Genomic DNA, 23,083 nt, shown 5'->3' with positions numbered 1-23,083 from the left:
TGCTAATGTTATACCTTCCAATGACTTGGACAATATAGTATGTGACACACTGAGCTGAGAAAATGTTTGCATTGTTTATAAAAGACATTAGTTTTTCTTGTTTGTACTTATTGAACTTGTTCTTTATGGATTCGTAGTCCAGAAACTAGACTCCTTTGTCTAATCACCAGACAAACTGCTGGCAATGCCATGACAAGTTTTTCCCCAAGGTTTGGTTTTTGGCTGTATGGGACTGCTAATAACGAAGCTCAGCTAGCATCTTGGGACATTTATTATGGTGTGGTTTCTAGGGAAGGGAATGGAATAGGCGCTGAACATAAACTGACTTCAGATGGGCCACTGGTCAGTCATCAGTCTCACCTTCTACATATTTAGGCCTGAATGAAATGGGCTTTTTGTGATACATTAACAACCCTGGATACACCAAATATTGTCTTTCCTTTTTTCCATTAATGTAATTGATGATGCATGAAGGCATTGCATTTGCAAACCTTGCGCATTGCAGTATTCATTTCAATATGTTGTTTTCCAGTAGTACTTATTCTACCAGAAATATACTAGTCAGAAGAAATTTAAAACGAGGGATTATTTAAAACAGGGCCCGGTTATGCACCATGGCTATTGAAACTACTGTTAACCCTGGGATCTTTTACAGAGGTCATGTTCTTTCATCCACAGACGGATAGAAGAGTTGCAAAGCTCACTCCTGGAGCTGCAGTTCAATTTGGTATTAAAGTGTTTTTGCAAGTCAGGGATGACACTTTGAAAATTCATGTGGGTGATAATCTTAGAAATAACAACTGTAAGACAGACAGAGACCCGATTCATTCTCCAGTGCAGTTATCCTTTTCCTTGTGCAAACCATGGCAAATTAAACATTGGGATTCGTCAGTATTTCAACAATTTCCTTAAATGAATTTATCCCTCTTTGAAGGCCACCCAGCCGCTCTGAAACACTTGTTCTTTGTCCAAATTGCCATTTATAACAGCAAGAGGCAAGAGCATTTCTAAATACTGCCAGCAAAATTGAATCAGCGAATAATTTCTGTCGAATAGCACTAGCCACTTACAATTGCGAGAGAGGCTTCCTTACATATTCTGGATCATTGTAGGATGAAGACTGCTTGTCATTGTAGGTGTTTATTTGTGGCCTGCTGTTTGTTCAGCTCTCTTGTCCTACTAGTCAATATGTAATTGCAAATTGCAGTCAATAGCAATGTTTCTTTGAGTTTACTTCGTGGTACAAAAGCCTATTGAAATGTTGCTGGCATTTGAAAAAGTAGATGGATAAGCCTGTGGCTCTGTACCCTGGCAGAGAGTTGTTTAAGTGCTGACGGGCGTCGTGTGGAATTGGATAGGAAGGAGGAAGTGTTTATGACCCCTGTCCTGTGCTCAGACCACTGCTTCTGAAATGATGACGAGACTCCCTCTAAAGCGTGCTGGACACCCAAAGCTGTGGGAGTTGAGGGTATTTTGGATGTCATAAGATCATGTTCCTAACGCCTCTGGCTCGCTCGTGGATCTTGTTAGGATGGTGGGGTTTGGTGGTTGTCTGGAAAGCCTGTCTCTTGTCGTTTAGATGCCAGTCCCTAAGAGAAGCATAGGTGGAGTTACCTGATGTACTTTAAGAGAAAGCAGCATAGTAACTGCTGAGGGGCTAGAGCCTCGTTTTCTGCCAAAGGTAGATCCTGCTGTCTGGTAGATCCAGACTCCTCCCTGACCCGCGCTGTACTGTTAATCGGCCTAGGTTAGTGGTTCAGCGTTTTATTTCCTGGCCCTTGCAGCTACTGGTGAATTGTTTTTGTCTAAACACGCAGCGTCTGTGACTGTGCAAGTGTAATGACTGGGGTAATAAAACAAGTAAGAATTAGTTCAGGGTACAGGGTAAGTGAGAGCGTAGATGGTTCCTTCCTTGCCTTTTAGAGAATTCGTGACTCATAATGAAACTAGACAGCAAGTGCATTTACACATATGACACTCTTGGCCCACGTGTCTAGTCCAATTCAGCCAGCCAGCCCCGGCCCCTGTGTGTACTCACATTTTGTCTTCACGTGCATGCCCTTCACTTCCTTCTTATGGGAGTAGTTTTAAAGATAATCTGTATTATTAATTTGCGTGTTCTTAAAAATAAGGGGGGGGGGATAATGTAAAAGCGCATAAAGTAATTAATGTCTTGAAAAGGTAGGGTGTGTGTTTTTCTTTATGTTTTCCTCATAATGCAGCAATGATCAGTACAGGTCAGTTTGCTGGAAAGCACTCCAAAAACTTACCAGTGAACAGTTAGCTTGTGGAAATGAATGCTACAAGGAGTGTTGTGAGGGCCAGAGCTTAAAAGACCAGATCTTTATGTGGATAACACATTATAATTCTTGGGAGGGCTTAAGCCAGCCTCTAATTCAGCTGCCTGTGTAGGAATTTTGTGTACTTTCCTCGGAAGGATCTGATTGCTGTCACTGTCACAGACAGGATGCAAGACTACATGGTTTTCTGATCTGTTGCCATTGTTCTCGTGTTCTTATGAAGTGGTCTCCTGCGGTTACATGAAAGATCTTTTATTGGGGGAATTGTTATTATTTATACACTGCCAACGCCTTAGGCAGAAAGATGGACACTGCTGCTAAGGAGAAACTGTGAGATTCCGTCAAGAGATGCTTTTCTCTCTTTCTGTGTTGCTGCTTTGAATTGAAACCCAATCAGCACTATAGAAATTTCCTCTGTAAAATTAGCGTGGTTTTGGTCCAGTCCCTGATGGGTGGTAGCTTACATAGCAGGAGCTGTCATTGCATGAGACACTATTGTATTTTATAGGCAACTCAGAAAAAAGCAAGCAATTGAGCAGGACAAAATACTGAAATTCCCTCTGTGACCGGCAAGCAGCTTTTTAGAAGTATGGGTTTGGTGGGCAGTGTTAAGAAATTTATGTGCTTCCTCCACAAGTAAATACGAAGCTATCTATATCAAGCACTAAGATCCCTGGGAGGGGGGAAATTTGGAGGAAAAACTTTGAGGAAAACAAGACAATCCCAGGCTGTTGGATTAGCATCAAACAAAAGCAATTACCCACAATTGCTTGTGCATCCATATCTTCTGTGGGTTTTAGCTTATTCCCATTCCACAGTGATTTCTATTCCTAAAAAAGTGAATTAGCATAAGGCTGCAGATGGCAGGATTTTAAGAGCAATACCCCTTGTTGGTGCTGCCTGCATCTTAGAGCAAGTGAATAAAAATCGGGTATTTCAGATGTCCTCTTGAAGTTCTTGTGATGAGAGGTAATATATTTTCAGCCCTCAAAATTCAGTTTAATCTGACAAATGTTTGCCTTCCTCCAGGTAACTAGAGGCAGGCAGCGTAAGCCCAGGGTGAAGGTGGTCTGTTTAGAAATTTAGAAAGATCTGAACTGACCTCTGCGAAGGAAGTTAGCTACAATACACAGAGATGAATCAGCAATTTTCCCTTCAGATTGATAACTTTCTTAGTTATTGAGGTTTTATTGATTTTAAAAGATGCCATTTTCCTGGTCTGCTAAAAGCACTCTTGAAGATGTATGGCTTGAATTGGAAAGGTAACAATTTTGCAGAAGAATGGTGTGAAAGGAGTTTGCTTACCAAACCCTGACACACTTTTATTTGCACATGTGCAAATGCACGTTGTGAATGTGATTCCTTGTCCTTCCCTGTCCAGACACTGGTGCTCTGCTCCGGCACTTTGGTGGCAACACCGAAGCAGGATCTGGAGCGCACTGGAGGTCTCCCATTAACCCCAAAGCGTTTCCTGTCCATTTGCCCTGTGTTTACATGCTTTCCTGAGCAATTTCTGGAACATGCAGTCTGCAGATACATCCAACTTTGGTGGATGTCAATGATAGACATTAAAAGCTTGAGAGCAAAGTCTCATTTCATACCTCTGTCCTGGCCAGAGTGGAAAATGTTTGTAATGAGGCTGTCAGTGCTGTGTTAGTTGATAGCCAATTGCATAATTAAAATGAGAGTATGGCCATTTTCCATTCAAAAGAGGGAGCATGTGTTTTGCCAAGCCCACTATAGACGGTACAACAGCCCCCTAAAGAACTGTAATAATAATTAAAAAGAAATCAATCGGTCCCACTGGCTGCCTGGGGAGAATGTTGGCAAAGAACTGTGTCCCCCTCCCCGTTCCCAAAGCAGAGCCATGTGGATTTGCAAGGCTTTGATGTTGCTTTTCCTTGCCACTCTCGGCATCCCCTCAGCTCCCACCAGCACAGCCCTCAGGACTGAGAGCTGCAAAATCCCCCCTCAGTTTGCGGCCCTGGTGGAAGGCGATGGCTGAGGGTTTCTTTCTGGCCGAGACTACTAGCAAAACCTGCATCTGCGCACCAGCCTTCCCCGAATCCCTCGCCCTGTAATGTAGCTGTAGCTGCGTTAGCTGTCCTGTGCCCCTAGTTGTTTCTATGGCATATTTATGAAATATGTGTTTGGTCACTGCAGGGTTTCTCCCGCTTTGTAAATGCAACCAGCGGCTATTAGAAACTCATGTAGAGGTTAGCAAGGCATTCCTACTGCAGAATAGTCATTTATTTGAGAATTTCCTTTTAAAAACAAACCCAAACAAACCTGGTCTGACAAAAGCTCCGCGATAAGAATATGTCAGATGAACATTTCTTTTAGCAAGTTCCCGTGAGTACTGTGGCATGAGAAGCTCTTGATTCCACTCTAAAAAGAATTGGAAGCACTTCCTATCGCATTGTTTTTCTTAAGAAGCTGCTGCTGTTGGTAAATAACACGTAGCAAAGAATTTATTAGTAATACACCATACTTTCAAAGTGTCTCCTCTCTCTCCTGTTCTCTGTTGCTGCGGGAAGCAGGTTTTGAGATTGATTTCTCTTTGAGACAGACCTAACTCCTGTTGCACACTAGTTAATTATTTGAAATTAAAATGTTAGTTGAGGTAGGATGTAGGATTAGTGGTGCAGTTGTAAAGAAGGATGGTAAACCTCCTTTTAGGATGAAAACAGTCTTCCCCCTCTATCTCAAATTGGAAACAAGGAACATTATTTCTCTTTATACCAGATACAAATGATGTGTCATTCTATTAAGCAAGTAACAGATTTAAAGTATTTTATTGCTAGTTAAATCTCATGCATGGTACTCAATGCAGATTTCAAGGATCAAGGGATTTAGATTATTCTGCATTACCAGCTTTAGGCTGTCATTTCTTGGTGTGTTTAAGTGCACGCCGTGGTCGAAAAGGCTTTATGGGCAAAGGTGCAGATAACTGTTCCTGCCCTAAGGAAAGCGGCTCGCTTCTGTCCAGCTGTTTATGCTGCCTGCCTGGCACTTGCACTGCTGTGCCATAGGTCAGGGACCCTGCCAGAAGAGATAGTGGTTTAATTTACAGTCCTCAACAGTTCCCCGATTTTGCTCTCCAGGTGTCCACACAAGCTCTAGTACTGGCACAAGGGAAGTCTGACCAGTTCTTTCAAAAGATCTCACCTTTCTTTCCAAAGGCTTCTGTGAATGCGGTTGTAGCGTGTGCCTGGTATCATAATTGCAATGGAAAAAGAAAGATCTCAAGTACAGGAAGGGGATAGAACAAAATAAAGATCCTTTGGTTTTGTGGTTATTTAAATGCTTCTCTCGAGACACCTTTCTCTAGCCCTGAGCCCTGAGTATAGGTGCTTCATCCTCCTGGCAAATGAGAGCAGCCCTCCTCCCTGCTGGAGCTTTATTTGTGGTTGAAGCTCTCAGATGGACAGCACGTGTGCAGAACGTCCTGGAAAACTGCACAGGAAGGGAAAAGCAAAACCACTATTCTTTCAAATGCAGACTTTCATGAGTACTAGGAGTGATTACTGGCTGTTTCTGTAACAGCAGCTAAGACTGTTTTAGGTATATTTTAGTCATGTTGAGGCAGAACCAATCTTGTAGCAGCATCACTCATGATGCTGCAGTGTTGCAAAGCTATTGACTAATCTCCGTACCTCTGGGATCTCATGTCTAATTCAGAATTGACCAGAATGAATACATACCCATCCTAATTGGCTAGCTAAGTTAATAATGTTTTCCTGCAACTAATTGCACAATGACAAACCGACCCATGTCACGCATCGTATGAGCACCGAGGCTGCAGCCAGGAAGGGACCGTGTCCTCTTTCACTCCACTGTGTTAACCTGCAAAGTTCTCAAACAGTCAGAGCCAGTTAAGTCAAATGGAGAAGAAATTGCAAGGGGGCAAAGCTTCTGTTAACTGACTGGGTACTTCATTACTTTACCCTGCGAGTGTGCGTGTGCAGGTACAAAGCCACTTTTGGTTTTAGAAATGTAGCTGTGAACCACGTTCCAGCTTTTAGAAATAATTTTAGGTGCAACTCAATAACATGTTAATAAGCCATTACCTAATCAAGCTGGCGGAAATGATGCAGATGCAATTTTGTCTTCCTAATTTTTTATGGTTTTTTTCAGAATAACATGGGAATAGTTGTACCAGTCCAGACCAGAGGTCCTTTTACGTGTGATCAATAGCACATATATGGGGGAAAAAAATAAAAGAACAGGACAAGATTATGGTGATAGTTCCGTGGTATACCCTATCAACTGGATAGTTGAGGCCTTTCTGAACCGGAGGAGTTATCTTTAACAGTCCTTACATTAGTATTCTTCCAGGATTTTGTCCAATCTTGTTTTGAAATAACAAACACTGAGCTTCCATAGCCTCCTGTGATAAAATCCCAGTGTTTGTTTAAAAGTTTTGTGCATGAAATATCTCCTTTGATTTGAATTTTGCAGCTGCCAGTCTTATTTGATGCCACCTGGTCGGTCTTCTAAGAGAGAGGATTCTGTTTTCCCCTTTTCCATGCTACTCATGGTGCTAGATCTCGTCTATATCCCACATCAGTTGTTTCTTTTCCAGTATGTTTAATGTTTTCCTGTAAAAGGACCTGTTTCATCCTTTTGACAATTCTTTTTGTCTGTACTTTTCCCAGTAATAACCTTTTATGTTACAGGGATGCAGTAAACTTACAAGTACTAAAATGTGTTTACTAGTAAAGAGGTTCTGATCTCTGCTGTCATTGGGGATTCATAAGCAGTTACATCTAAACAAAAACCTCAGCTCTAATGCCCACTGAATCAAGTGGGAGTCCTTCCGTCAACTTTGGTCAGGAGTCTAAATCAAACCACACTAAAAGCATTTTGCAGAAATACAACTCAAAGCGGAAGTGGCTATAAAACAAAAGTGGCCTTGACTTATTTAATCATTAATTTCCGAATGGTAAGAAATGCAAAAGCAGTGTTTAAACACCGACAGACAAGCTCATTTTCTGGGTTCTGCTCCTAAGTGTCAGCAATCTAATGGTGTCCTTAGGCAATAATTTGTATGCCTTTTATATGGCACTGCCATGGAAAGCAAACTCTGTCACAGCCTCCTGTTCCTGCCCCCTCTTTTTCGCCCACCATGTAACGAACCAGATTGTGGAACTGACCCAGACGTGAAGATTTTTTTTTTTTTTTTAATTGATGGGGAGAGGTGGTGTCTGCTCCTCCTCAAATGTTCTCATGTGTAAATTTTAATCCCCCAATCAAACACGCTGTGTAGCCACAGAAGACATTCTGCTAGCAAATACACTATTTATTTCATTGCAGAAGATGTTCATCAGGGCTGGCTATCTGCTGGTCTCCCAGAACCAGCTGACTGCAGGGTCAGGCAAGTGCCAGTTTAGGCGCGAGGGAAGCGGTGGACTGTAAGCTGTACACTGGAACCGTTCCCTTGGATTGCTGCCTGCAGCATTGTACTATGAAGCACATCTCTAGGAACACAGTAACTGGTTTATTGATGTTCAGGTTGCCCAGATCCCTTTAAAACAATGGTAATGTAATCATTGTAATTCCCAAAGTGAAAAGCAGAAGGTGGGTTTGGGTTTTTCCTCTTTTCTTTTTAAATTTTGTTGTCTGTATACAGCTGTTCAAAATTTAATCTAGCAGCAAGTTAGCTCCTGCTCCAAGTAAACTTGCTGGACATCCAGAGAGACTGAACGGCACAGTAAATTGTAGCTTTTCCACTGTACGCTTAGATAAAAAATTTTGAAGTACAGCATGACAGAATTGGACCTCAGTGGATGTGGGAAATGGTTGTGAAATAATAACTGTGAATAACCATCTACTTAATTGCTTTAGCAATAAGCAAGATACGAATGGCTGAATCTTCAAATGCAGCTTCAATTGACATAATATTGGAAATTTATTAAAAAAAAGTGAAAAATTTGAGTGCTGTTTTAGATCTTGGCTTTTAATTCAAAGCCATCTTTTCCTTGCCTTTGCAGTGCTGATTGCCTGAACCAGGAAACCAAGATTGATTTCAAACTTTGAAACGTGACAGCAGTATTTGTGAGGCCTGAGTGAGAGGAGCATCATTGCTACTCTTTAGGGAGTGCTGGTATGCTATGGACCATAGTACCTCTATAAAACTGATCACTCTGGCTTAGGTCTATAGAAAGTAGGCTGGAAACATTGTTTGTCTTTCCTTTAAGTTTATGTGGGAGGCAGTATATATTCTGGCAGGGTTCGCGTTCTCTGCAGTGCATTGTACCTGATTGTTTCTGGGTCGGTCTCTGTCTTCTGGTTATGAGCAGTAACGCTGCTGGCTGCAGGCACGTGCCTGTCTCAGCCCGCCAGTAGCAGTGCCAGAGTCGGCATTTGACAGCTCACTGGTTATAGTCAGCTCTCACTGGTGGTGATCAAACTGTCCTATATCCTCTCAACAGCCCTTAAAATGGGCTCTTAAAATGGGACCAGAATGGCAGTAGTTCATGTCTTGCAGCTATGGTTTTACTTCCACTATTGGACATGCAGCAGTACTTGCAGATGGATTTGTTGAGTTGAATGTTTCAAGGTTTGATTTGTATTTGAATGATTCTGTCTGTAAGCCTACCCTTGTAAGGAACTGCCATGACCATTGGACTCTAGTCTTTGCCAGTCCGTGGGCAACAGTACTCAACGTGTAAGGGTTGTTTCCCTTTTTAGCCTTCACTTTTTGTTAGCGTTATTTCTTGTAGCTGTTGTCTAGGCATTTGGGACTGAAGAGGAGTATTTCTCCATCCCTATGCAGCAATGCACAGAGTGAGTGAAATATCTCTCACATCCGTAACATCACATACTCACCACTGTATGGATCAATGATATACTGTACTATGCATGGCAGTTTTTACAGCAATTACTTATATTTGACCACAGTGGTTGCTCTTTGCCCAACACAGTTCCTCTCAAAGCTCAGGTGGCATTAATGTGTTAATTGGATTGGTTTTCTGGGTATTCTTTCCTGATTTTCTGCTTCCAAGGAGTGGATTTCCCAGCAATTCCCACTGAAGCAATTATTCTTGTTGGCTAAGGTAAACAAAGCAAGCCTTCAGGATATCCTTTGCTGGGAATATAAGGACTGACTCTTGGAAGAATCTGGTCTCTGCAGTGAGGGAAAGCCGTGGAATTATCAGTACTGAATTCTTCCCGGGGCTGCATCTTGTGTATTGTTGAGTCAATCATGAACTTGCCAGGAAAGCTGTGTTCAGGCCTTGTCTGACTTCATAAGTGTGTTTTTGTAACCGGTTTCTGACCCTGTCACAGCAAATGAAATTGAGTGGTATCATACAGCAGCCGCCTTCTCAATGTAAATGTGTATGTCAACTGTGTGTGTATAAAGTCATGCTAAACATGTTGTTGATATTTTATATCAGTTTGCTCTAAGGAAAAAACTGGCACCTCATGATGCAACATGCTCCCTACGGAGAAGACAAGATTGGAGCTTGAATACTGATGAGTGGCATCTGCAGTGAGGGAAAGGCAGTCTAGAGTGTCCTGCCAAACAGAGAGATATTAGAGAAATGCAATCAGTGTGAGTAATTAGGTCCACACCTTTTAAAGCACTGCTTTTCTCCTCATTAATTTGCTGAGGACACAAGCACACAAGAATGAGGCATTTATGAAATTCACTGTTGTGGTCTGTTCTGGGAGAGCATTTCAGGCCACATCCGAACCAAACATTTGTATACTTAAGTCCAATTGATTTGGACTTGTTCTCAAGCCTTTTTTTTTAAATGTTCCTGTGTTCGATGCTGTCGGTATATGACAGCTTTGCATGACATACGGAACTGGTGGTGTGTTTCAAAGCTCCTTACACTTGTCAGAAACTTCTAGTCTGCATGATAGTCTGGAACCCAGTGATCTTGTGTTTTGCACTTGGCAAAATGCAGTAACGTGATCCATCTGTTGGCTGTTGAATTAGAAATGAAGTAAAACAAAGTCCATGCGGAGAGTGAAGTAACAGCGTACCTATAGTAGAGTTTGTGATAATGATGATTTGAAGGGTGGTATTTTTGTACAAGCAATTGTATTGTAAGAATTCATCTCCATCAAAGGATGAATGTTTTAAATCACATTGCTGAGACTTCCCAGGGCCTTGGATTGCCCCATAGTCGGATATCACTTTGACCTTGGTCACATCACCATGTTGTGTCTAAACTACCAGGTTCAATGGTTAAGTAGCATGAAAGGATCTTTGTTCTTGCTTGGCTTGTATGGTGCTGTAAGAAAAAAAAATTGCTTTTAATTGTGTCTGTAGACCTTCGAAAATACCTTTAGCATAGATATGGTCCTGTAAACAGGACACTGCTGAAGCTGGAAGACCTGCATGGGTTCAAGATTTCTGTAGTTCATCCTGGGCAGGTCACTTTCCTGTGTCTTAATTTCCTTACCCCTGAAGTAGAAATTAATGATGTTTAACTTCCTTTCTAAATTGTCCCAAGCCTCACTGTGATTAAATGTGCTGTGTGTGTATGTGCTGAGTAGTAGTATTATAGCATAAAACTATAATGAAAATTAAAAAAGCAGCATTGCAAAAACATGTCTTTGAAACAGAGGGGCCGGTTGGGCCCCTGGGAGAGTCTTTATTCACCATTGCAGGTAGATGGCAGCTGGTCCCATAAGCAGCTTGAGAAACACGTGCGTTCACGACCAAGTGTCTCTGGAGTAGAAGTGGCTCGAACAAATCCCAACAGGGCAGTGTCTCATGTGGAAAGAGCAGGATTTTGCTTGTACACACCCGTAAATTATCCTATCCAGAATGAGCTGGGTGTTTAGGTGTTCTCATTGTTTGGAAATTTGTTGCTGGGAAAATATTAACAACCTCACAGCACATAGCACTTTGCTGTGTCTAAGTGGATTGCTAGTCCCTTGAGGCAGAGGCTGTCTGGGTTTGCCTTCCACAGAGCCAAACACATTGTCAGCACTCAATTAGACGTGTATATACGGTTTCATGCTGACTCAGAGCTCAAAGATAGCCACTATTTTTTTTCTTGTTGAGCATCCCTGCATAGAGAGAACTAGCTATTTTTACCTGAACCTGAACCTTTCTAGCATTATTCCTGATAGGAAAAAAGAAACCCTGTCTGCTTGAAGTCAAAACGGAAAGAAGGGATCTTTTCTTGGAGGTTCCTGTGATCCTCTCAACCTTCCCGTAACTGAGGAAATGCAGCCTCTGTCAATGCCTCTCTTCCTTCTTGGTTATACTACGTGGATGACCCGCTGGCAGGAGAAGCCCCCCTCTGCGATACAAAGGGTTGATCAATCCACGTAAGAAAAGAGCAAGTGAGACAGAGGCAACAGTGTCTTTGGAATCAAGGGGTGGAAAGCTGATGGGTCAGAGCTGTTTCAGGGAACAGTTGTAGAGTCAAGCTGGTAAATTTTTGTTTGGAGGGAAAGAAGAGAAAAATAAGAGCAGTGAAGTCTAGTTCCAGTAGGCAGGAGCTTTTTGTGACTGTTAAATAGAAAGTCTACAGTTTCTCCCTCTCTCCTCGTCTCCTTTGCGTCCACTGTCTGGGGGTTTACTTTTCCACTGGGTACACAGACAGCTCTTGAGAGGGAAACGTGCGGAGCAGCTCCCTGGCCATAATCCCTGAAAGATGACTGAAGCTACAGTACATGAAGTAGGCAATAGAGGCTGGGGAGGATGCTTTCCTTTCTCTGGTGGGTGTTTGGGTGGGAAGTGTAAGATTTTTATGTTTTTTTTTTTTTTTATGCTGCACATTTTTGTAATTCCAGCCATGCACAGACAAAGCTGGGCAGTGCTGGCTGCAAAGGTGCTTGTGCACCTGTAACAGGGTGGGACAGGCATTCAGATGCAGAAATAGACACCAAGCTGTCCTGTTTGGGCAATTATACTCTTCCTGCATTCTCACCGCAGTCGGCATTTCAGCGGCTAAGCCACAAAGGGAGGTATAATGACAAATGGGATCTCCTTTTGAAAATACCTGTACTTAAAAGAACCTCCCTCCTGGGATGGCATTCATTATGTGTCTGTTTATTCATCCTTTCCTCACGTGATAATTTGCTCCTGCAGAAATGTATCGCAGCTCCACCCAGTGCTGGGACCAAGCCACTTCTGCTGGCACCGTTGGAGATGATTTACCGAGAGAAATTAGCTGTACGGCAAACATAATGGTGACTGACATAGCTATCCCTGCCCACAGCTGCTCTGAACGCGATCACTACCTTTTCAGTAGCTCACCCCAAATCCCAATGGATTTCTAACTCTGCCCTGGCTTGCACTGTACGTCTTCTGAAGACTCGGTAGTATTCTGAGATGGCTTTAAGTGTAAATGGGAGGAGGAGCTGTTGATTGGGAAGAGGCAAATGAAATGCCAGCCTCTGCCACAGCGCTCTCCTAATATAAAAGATTTATGGCAGTGGGTTGAGCCGAAGCAGCAGCTGCTATGGTGTCACTTCGGTATTAATTGGGGAGCGGGTGAGTGCAAGGAGCAGAAAATGCTGTGGAAGAGGGGAGAGGAGCCAGATGGGAAGAGGCTGGCGCAAGGGCCAGGCTCCTTTACTGGAATGCATCCCTCTGTGTTATGCTGCGGCCATCTTTCGCTACAGATTAATCATGTTTCTGCTGCCCCTCTCTCCAACTGAACGTGTTGGCAGTTTTCTGTCTTCTGGATAAGATCTCTCCTTCATGGTATTTAGTTGTCGCAGAACCTCAACTCCTGGTCTAGAGTAACTCGGGTTTCCATCCCACCTGGTAACATGCCCTAGATTCATTCACCTCTATTCTGCCAACCCAGTCTGTTGTTCAGGAGTCTCGTCTGTCATTTGCAGGAGTAATTGCAAAAATTGATTCATAGGAAATGCCTGTAACAGGCAGATCCTTTTGACAGACCACACAGCCATCATATTCTGCATTTATTTGAGTCAATCAATGCTCTGATGCGTATTTGGGTCATAAATACCCTGATATAAATTGCATTTATTATTACGACAGCTGTGTTCCATTACCTATTATTTATTAGGTTCTGTTGTCCTTTTGTTTTACACCTTTTGGAGCTGTCAAGTCAGCTGCTTACCGGTGACAGAGCTCACAGCTCAGTTTAGAATCTTCCAAAACTAAATTCTCCAAAGGGATTTGAGTAACAGCAGGATGTATGTTGTTGGAAGGCATTGGACGATCTTTTTTTCGGTTTGTTTTATTGGAAAGAGGAGGTTTGTGCTTTTTTCCTGCTTTTGCCCAAATTCCAGAATTAGACTTCGCATTTATGATCCAGAGGTCACTGAAGCTAATAATGCCACTGATTAATGTGAATTTTGGATCGCACCCTCCATGTCTCAAAGTTGAATTAATCAGGTTATTTGATATTTGAAATTGCGGGATGCTGACTTGGATGTTTCTGATTTTCCCTTGGAAGCTTTTTTAGCTTCATGTCTTTTTATGTTGTAAAAATGGCAGAATATCTGATTCTGAGATGAATGAATTTGTGTCCTTCCAAGGGTAAGGTCAAATTGCAATGGGCACGCTGCTCTGTACGAGTCACAGTAATTTTCTGCTTCTCATTCCCAATAAACAGTCACGTACCCTTTGTGCCAGGTTGCCGCACCAGCTTTGCAAGGTGCCAAACACTTTGGTGTTAATTCAGGAAAGCACTTAATCATGGAATTGATGACTCTAAAGTGCTTAATATAAGCATGTGCTTAAGTGCCTTGTTGGACTGGGGCCAGTGCAGATGTACCCTTGCAGAGTAGAGATTTGTAAGCCACTTCTGGTCTACTAGAGCCAAGTTCACTGGAGATCAAGGGTTTCAGGGATGTGCAGCTAGCTCAGGGAGCTGGACTGTGCTGCAGGGGTGGGCGAGCGTGACAAAATGTCCCTGCGAGGGAAGGAGAGCATTTACCCAGGCAGTCCCTGTCCTGCGAGTAAGCAGGGAACCAGTGTCAGCGGCATGGTGGGGCTCTTGGGCTGTATGTGCGATATAATGTTGCATGTGCTTCTTTTCATGTCTTAAAATTTCTGTATTATCTCCATTTGTTTTACTCTAAATTTAAAAAGAGTAAATCTGTAATTCCTATGAAATGCCAAAGTGCAAAATTGATATGCACACAATCACATGACTCACAAAATATAGATGCAAATGGGTATGTATTATTTATAAAGCAGCTTTGACATCTTAATATATTGAAAAAGAAGAGACATTTAGATAATTTCATAGTTCAGCACTCTGCACGTTTTTGAGCTATCGTATGTCATCAGCCATGAAAATTCATAATTTGGGTCTTAACCACTTTAATTTTATGCATGCTTTCCAACCAAAGGGGTGTGTGTCCTCTGCTCTTGCCTTTTTATTTTTTCCTATTCTATCCCCTCCACCCCCTTTTATACAATTAAAAGTAGACAGCTGGGGTTAGACAATGCCAAAAGCCCACCCTGCCTTCCAGGAACTGCCCAATAATTAATGAGAGTCATAACTCTGACTAAAGAGGGATCTCCAGGTATTCCGGTGGCCTACCCGAATCCTCCTGGGTTTGCTGAACCCAGACAGTCAGTGAAAGTCAGAAAGTTCATGCTACAGGGCAGTAAAATCGATGTAGTTGCTCTTACCCAAATCTCTAATGTGGACAGACAAAAGCCAGGTATAAATCAGCTTAAAATCTGGCAATTTCTGCCAAGTTCCAAATTAGTCGTGAATATGGTGTGAGTGCCTCATTTCAGGTGTTTTCAGTGGTGTCACTGGCCAAGATTGTTTTGAGCTGGGCTGGAGGAGTGAACTCTGAAGTTGAGGAGATTTTGCAGAGGTTATTCTATCAAGAGCCTCATTCCTATGTGACAGAAGGTCTTGGGTTAATGCTTTGGGTTTTTTTTGGGGGGGAAGCAAAGGGGAAAGGTGAACTTGTAGTCTTTCAGAAGAGGACATTCCTGGCCTGCTAGGGCTTTGTAGGTTAAAACTCTTCCTTTTAGTGAAGTTGTTGCTCAGTGATGGGTTTAAATACAAGTTCAGTACTGGTGAAAGGACCTAATGAGGAGTTCTCTGTCTAACTACAGGGCTGGTGCAAGTAGGATGATAGTAGTGTTTACTGTTTTTCCTCACTGTTTCCTGGGTGCCTTAAAATACTGCTAGGAAGGATGAAAGAACTTCAGTTTCTATGGCCTGTTTCTCTCTGGTCTCTGCTGCAAAAGCCAACGAGGAGCCCTTGGCTTGCTTTCTGTTTGCTGGAAATTCCTTCCAGCCTCCAGTTCACCTTCTCAGTGACATTCGGGCAGAAGTTCTTAATTTATTCTGTCCTGGTTTTGCCCGTCCCTGGATGCTGAGCTCTCAGCAAACCGTGAGGGGCTGGTGCTTTCAAATGTAATATGAGTTCACTGGCCTGAAATTTCTCAGGGAATGAAAAATCTGTTTGATTAAGGAAACACTGACTTTTGAAAGTGTATCAGACTGCAGAACTTTGTAAGTCAGGGATGCAGAATGTCTAATTAGATGGAACTGTTCTCTAGAGGATTTGGCTTGCAGAAAATTAGTTTTCATGTTCTTGGCCTGACGTTTATTAAACGTTTCTTTCCTTTTTCTCTCCTTTGCAGTTTTCATCTGTAGTTTCATGGTTGCGGCGCCTATCTTTGGTTACCTTGGTGACCGTTTCAACAGAAAGATCATTCTCAGCTGTGGGATCTTCTTCTGGTCAGCTGTCACTTTTTCAAGCTCCTTCATCACTGAACAGGTAAGATCTTTGCAAAGGCGCTTTGCAGGGTGTCCTGAAAAGATGGACAATATGTTCCTAAAAAACTCCCCACTCCCCATCACGGTGTGCTCAAGGGGAACGTATCCCTCTCGTGTGTATTTAACATATAGCACGTTGCATTATCTGACCTTTTGTGGGTGAAGTGTGATCTGTGTAACTGTGTTTTCTTAACTGTGAAAGCTGTTATTCTTTGATCATGCACATTCATAAAAAACAACGGGTGAAGCATATCTAAGCAAGAGTTTCTGTTGACATAAGGGTTTTGTTTTGAGGGAGATCCTAAGGAAACTTTAAAGGGCTTTAAAAAAGACTTAAAAAAAAATCCATGTCTGTATAGTGTTTCTCTTGTCTTCTGATATGTAACAGAAGCCATCGGAGTTCGTTGGGAAGTCTGCTCATGGTATGTGGAATGATAAAATGCATCCAACAGTGATTTTACACATGCACTTTGTTTCATGTCCAACAAAGGTAGTGAAGGTGGATGATAGCATAGAGATTAGACATGGTTTCAGCTCCTTTAACGCTAGCTGATGGATATGTCTGGGGAACTGATGATGGAGCTGTCAGGCTCACTTAATTTTGTCAAGCTATGCACAGCATCCCTCACCTGCTTTCAGGACAGCCACAGTACCCCATTTTGAGGACTCCTCATTGCATTAATTTTCTTGCCTGTCAGAGGCACTTGGAGGAAACAATGATCTGGCAGTTTCTGAGGAAAAATATCCTCTTGTTTAAATCATATTATAGAGGAGGCTTAATTGCTGCAGGTGGCAACATTCCTGGAGAGACAAATCACAGCTCCTGGCATCATCAGACTGATTTCCCCAAGGGAGGCAGGGACATTCCTCATCCTTTCTGTCCAGCTGCGTTCCAGAGATTGCAGCATTGTGGTCACGCCTAAAGAATGACAACCAGGAACTAAACCTCTCCACCCTGCTCCCTCCTGCCCACACACATGCTCTGCAGTTTCTAATAAAAGAGAATTTCCACCTAAAGCGGGCAGTGGCAGTCACATGTCTGTCTGGCTTTCATGTTGGATTGATTGTTGCTGCATTTCTAAAGAAAAACGCATATGGCCAAATGTAGAAGCCTTTAACTCAGTAAATTGTTCTGGTTTATAATTGGTCAGGAAGCATCCTTTCCAGAGAAAGAACATCTCCCATCTAAGATGAAGAGGGTGTTTTGGTTTTGGTTTGGTTTTTTTTTTTTTTTAATTTATCTTCATAATGTTCTGCAAAAGCAGCTGTGATCAGAGCCCAAAGAGGGAAGCATTTTATGAAGGAACCAATTACCTGCTTATAAACACTTCTCATGTTATGAACACGCATTCGTGCTCAGGTCCTCATCACTCTCTCTGCAATAGACCTAGTCCCGTAGTTGCAAGTAATGGAACACTGGAACTGGACTGATGTAATCTGTGTTTTCAGAGTTGATTTTCAGTTTAAGGATTTGGGGCTTATTAGCTGAAGTAATTCAGGGATTAATATATATGGTCATCAGCATACAGGAGCTCAAAGTGGAAGTGGCATATTTTTAGCCAAAGAAAGAGAGAATAATGTTTATAAAGCTGTTTGGAATCCAAACCCCAATGTTTTGGAAGTCACAAGAGAGACAAGATCAAAATAGCCAGACCTGTGTTAATTCTTCCTGGATTTCTATCAGTACTAACTCTGGACCCGAACTACAACCTTGGACAAAACCCACTCCGATACTGAGAAAAATCCCCTGTCCTGATTTTCCTGCGATCCTCAACTCTACCGGAAAACTTACCTATTAAGCTAGAGGTCTCATGCCCAGCTCTTGTTATTGACTCCAGGAAATTATGGAAAATTTTGCAGCTGCTGTATGGATGTGCTCTACCCAGCGGCTGCAGCAGTTGAGCAAGGTCATAAGAACAATCCCAACTTCACATAGTATCCTTACCACTTTGGTATCCTTTTTGGAGGCCTGAGCTCTAATTGGGAAGACATGCCACATTGAGCAAGGTGAATTCCTGAAGTACTAATGAGAAAAAGGGTCAGAGAAGAGCTGATGCAGCTTTTTTCTTTATGCAGTGACTAAATAGGCATTTTTGTCTAGTTAGTTCTGATCTTTGTCTTCTAGGATTCATTTGAGGAGCAAAACACTGGCTCTTCTCTCAACATTTTTTCCTTCTTTCTTTTAAGACAGTATATGTGTTTGTCAGGGAGGAAGGCTAGGAGCTGAAATATGAAAAACTCTTTGCTGGCACAAATAAAAGCAGCAGTAAGACTACTGTAAGTAGATGAGTACTCACATCCAAGTCAACATGAAAACACGGGGCTAAAAGGAGCAAGTTGGCACAGGCTGAGCCCATTGAAACGCTCTACAGAAAACTCCTTTATGTGGCGACAGCAAAAATACTGAACTAGGCGAGAAACAATAGCCATTCAGTAGAAATAGCAAACTGTGTCTTCAGGGATTGCCTTTCTTCAAATTTTGACAGTGTCTAGTGCCTCGTGCATGCTGTCACTGTGTAATTAAATAGAGTACACATCCGCAGAGTTCAAATGTGGAGCGTAAATGGAAAGAGACAGCTTAACAGAGGCAGAAAGGAGCTACAGAGCTGGTGGACTCTGAAGGCACCCAATTTGTAAAGGTTTTTGGCAGTGTGTTGTTAATATTAGTTCCTGGCTAAAATTTGGACACTTAAAGGAAAACAATCAAAATGCTATCATTTGAGTGAATATCTGGATTATTTGTAATTTATTGTGCAAACAAGCCTACAGAAAAGGACATGTTAATTCTTATCTGTCAAGTTATTCAATAAAGAAATACCCATGTGGCAAGAAAAGGACGTGGAATGAGAAACTACCTCAGAGAGATGGATTTTGATCTGGTAAAAAGGATTGGAGCACAATGAAACGGTTCATCTAAGATACTATCTAAATGCTATTTCATGCTATTTGGGTTAAAAAGATAGTGACCGAAAATTGGCAGATAAAGCAGGGAATGGGATATATATGCCATGCAGATACGTAGTTCCTAGAAAGCACTGCATTAAGGTTTGTAACCGCTTATTAAAATATCCTTAGTTATTTATTGCCAAATATCTTTGGACTTTTAACATGGAATAATGGCCGTCCAATAAATGAAGAATGAATCTCTCATCTGCTAGTAGCTACTGAATAACTAAATAATAGGCGCTCACAGGAAAAAAAGAAAATCAGTCCAAAGTTTAAGGACAGTTCCAGAGTATATAGGGGGTGATAGTTACAGAAAACAACAATGCATGAATTCCATGCATAGCAAAATAGCAATAGGACAAATAGATACGTAAATGTTTGATTACTGTTGATGAGGTCTTAAATTACATTTAAAACAAATCAAAATAAGAAACGCAAATAAATACATAACAGAGACTAATTCCATAAGTACACCTGGTTTCATGGATAAAAATAGTTAATGATAAATTTAACTAAAGAAAATAATCAGAAGTAATGAGACTGGGATAATATTGAAAAGGTCACTTTTTATTCTGTCAAATAATGTGATTTGACAATTTGTATTAGTGCAGAATTTCTCTATAGAAAAATAAGAAATGAGTCCTCCTGCACTTTGTCTCTGGTACTTGCACATTTCTGCTCTAGAACACTGTTTAGCACTTTCTAAAATAAAAGTGTCATTAACAAACTTGTTCATTAATCTAAAATTAGTTAAAGTTGGTACATATTTAGACATATCTTTAGATTAACTCCATTTATAGAAACTTCAATAAAGTATGTATATATATCTTAATTTGTATTTTGTAAGTACAAACACCTGCTTAGAAATTACCTCCTTTTATGCATGCCTTTTAATCAGTTCTGCACCTGCGGGTACACAAATTTTGGTACTTTCACCTGCAAAACCCTTTCTTGTGTTGTTTTGGCTTTTGGCAAGCATTTGGAGAAAACACTTTCTAGTTGGTTCACGCTCCGTAATAAATCAGCAAAAAATAAGTGAGCTGCTGTGTGGTATAGGGTCATATCCCAGAGAAACGCACTGAGCACACAGGCTTCATGGAGTTTCTTTACCAAGATGCATTTCCATCCACACAAAAAGCTAAATATGCATTTGTTTTCCTCTGTATCAATATAAACTCTGATTTAATAAGTAACCAGCTTTTTCTCTAGATAGCATTTCGATGAGCATAGTGCCTGATTGCCTGTGTGGTGGCTGATCATCTTGAGCTGGTTTATATTCCACAATGTCATTGGAATGAGTCTGTAGTCCCAATTGCACCATTTCTCTCTTTCTGAACGGTTTCACGTGAAGCAACTTGGTTATCAGGAGGGATCAGGCCATGTGCTGAGAGTTTCTTTCTGGCTGCTTGGATATCCGCATCTATTAGTCATAATAATAGTTCTTACAGCTGACTGTTTTGGCCAGAAATTTGTTGTAGATGAAACCTTGCTTTTGGTGCTAAACTTCCGACCCCTCTTAGCACAAACTTCTGAGAGATCAGGACCCCTCTCCCTCGTGGGCAGACACCAGTTTCTTAAAGCAAGAAAGAGCTTGGAGGTGGAAAGTTGCAGACTGTTCTCCAGTCTTGTGAAATACTGCTATTTCCCACGTAAATATCTTGAATAAAGCATATTCTGTGTAAAAGGGATGCTGTTTTACAGATGAGCAAAGTATTCTGCTAAGTAGTTTGGCTCCACTAGGCTGGGAGACCAAGCGTACCTAATAATCAACCAGACCAGGCTGTGGTAATGTGGGTTTGCTGGGAGACATCAGAGCTGCAGATGGTAGAAAATTTGGAAATGGAAAAGCAAAGAATTAACAAGGTAAACCAGGAATGTGCATTTGAATCCTCCAGTTCTTGGTAAATATTTCTGCTTAAATGTTGATATCGCTAACATGATAAAACCTTTTTGCTCCCACTGCAATTTAATCTGGATAGGTATTTCTACTAGTGTTTTTTTTTCTTTTCCTCTCCTTTTGATTTATCTCTGAAAAAAGCAGCAAATAGTCCACTGTGGAATTCCAGTTAGCCTGCAGTGCTTGCTAAAGTCCTGTCTTTCAGACTTGCCAGATGTATATTTATTTCCAAAGCTTGTCTTCCAAGGAGTGCTAAAAGAGAAGCAACAAATTATGTGCAGTATGGAACAAATGGTTAGCTGGGTTGATTTTAAAAAACATAAACATAAACCAACCCCACCTCCTACACACAATGATTCACTGCAAGGAAAAAAAAAGCCTTTAGTCTTATGTGCTCTGGCAGAAGTTGCATTATAAAACATACAGCTTCTGTTCCTTTGCTTCCACTGTGTAAGATGAATCCACGGCTTGAAAAACAGAAACAAACAAAACTAAAAGCCCCAAGCCATCGTTTTGTATGTAAGAAGGGTACTGTTATCTTTGAAGTCACCATGAATTACTGGAATGTTTATATCCCACCATTCCATCCTATTACTTTTGAGCAGAACTCTCTTTTAAAAAGAAGGCAAATTAGATTCTCCCAAGCAACTTTGTGAAGTCTGCTGCACATACATTCAATCCCTTCCCTCACATGCAGTTCCTGACAGTTCGTGTGGCTGTTACAGAAACCGGTGCTGGAGCTAACGCGGGGGGTTCGTGGACAAAGGCTGTTAGTTGGCTCTGATGTATTTTGCCAGCCTTTAATGTGGTACTGGAACCCTACAGATGAGCATACGCTATTGACATTTGGATTTCTTCATGCTTGCCCTTTTGCTAGACTGCTCAGGAAAAATATAGCCCACTGCGTACTCTCTAATCACAGAGGAAGAGATTAGGGTGGGTAATATACTACAGTAGTGTTGCTATTCTAACTGCCAGTGGTGTCAACACTCAGATTACTAAGTGCTACTATTATGGCCCTATGTGTAATGCTGGTACAGTGCCCCGTTGCACTACCTGGCAGCTGTAACCTGCTCCTGCTTTGCATCTGCTCTGTTAAGATGAGACGTGACAATCTAGACATCTCTTCTTCTCCCCAGCTATCAGGGCTCCCTCCTCCCCACAGGAGAGCTGCTGTGCTGGGGGGCCAGGGATCAGTGGGTGCCAGGTGAGGAAGGATGCTGTGCTGGAGTTAGGGGGCTCTGAAGGTTGGGATAGGAGGTTCTCATCACTGCTTCACACTGCAGAGTGAAGTTCTTTACAGGCTGATTCTGCCTCACTTTCTCTCTCCCGTATGCCTGAAAGCAGATGGTTTGAAGGAAGATAATTCCCACAGCCCCCCCTTAGACCTGCTTCCCCTCTCAGCAGCCTGCTATGCAAAAGGCTTACTTGCACTGCAATGTGCTGGTGATGGCATTGCCCATCAGGAGAAGAGATGAACCTACCTCAAGTCTGGTTATACGTACCTACATCCATATGGCCGCTGGAGATGGAGTTACCCCACCAAGGGTAACTTTTAAGAGCTGCAGCTCTTGGGATGTAGAAATTGTCAGGTTCCTGCAGCAGTTGTGCTGTGAGAAACTTCCTTTGTGTTTTCATGGCTACTTGACTCTCCAGCTCTAGCCACAGCTAGATCAAGACATAACAAAGTCCATGCTCCCTGGACAAGGAAGTATGAGAGTTTCTGTGGGAATTGAAAGGCACCATTTCTTTGACTCCTTTCCAGCAAGAAGGCACCTGCTGCTCCTTCCCAGTGCTATTAACAGCACTTTTAGAAGTTTTACTATCTTGCATTTTTTTTAATATGGATTATGCGAGGTGTACTGTAGGAAAAGAATGCTCTATTGCTTATTCCTTCAATAACGAAGCATTGGCTGAGCTGGTCTTAAGGTATTCTGGGCATTTGTCAAGTCTGCTAGCATCTTCAGCACAGCTGATACAAAATAGTGTATGGGAAACTGTTTGCATGTAAGAGCAACATCTTCTCTTGCACAGACAAGTGTAATGATTTGAACTCTTGGATCTTGGGTCCTCGTTGTTCCCTCAGATTTTGCTGACCTAGGACAGAAGAGATGGGAGAAGATTTATGTAGATGGAATGGTTGCAGCTTGCTGAAATAGAGTGCAGAATTACTGTCATGTGTTTGTCTCCTAGCTGCTTTATATTCCTACCTTGTCCCTTTCTACCTGTCCCTCTTCCAA

The 23,083-nt window shown here is 42.0% G+C and overlaps 1 protein-coding gene across 2 annotated transcripts in view; it reads left to right on the top strand.

Moving 5' to 3' along the window:
* The window catches only part of LOC143168279 (sphingosine-1-phosphate transporter SPNS2-like), a 140,122-nt gene that overhangs the window by 48,726 nt on the left and 68,313 nt on the right, over positions 1 to 23,083 (top strand). For both annotated transcript variants that reach the window (XM_076354565.1, XM_076354564.1), the window contains exon 3: positions 15,865 to 16,001. In XM_076354565.1, coding sequence (XP_076210680.1) covers positions 15,865 to 16,001 — 137 coding nt within the window. The remainder of the gene's footprint in view (positions 1 to 15,864; positions 16,002 to 23,083) is intronic.

The sequence above is a fragment of the Aptenodytes patagonicus genome, chromosome 17 (assembly GCF_965638725.1).
Source record: "Aptenodytes patagonicus chromosome 17, bAptPat1.pri.cur, whole genome shotgun sequence".
NCBI classification, from domain to species: Eukaryota; Metazoa; Chordata; class Aves; order Sphenisciformes; family Spheniscidae; genus Aptenodytes; species Aptenodytes patagonicus.
The sequence above is the reverse complement of the archived record's forward strand: the minus strand, read 5'-3'. Positions and strand labels throughout refer to the sequence as shown.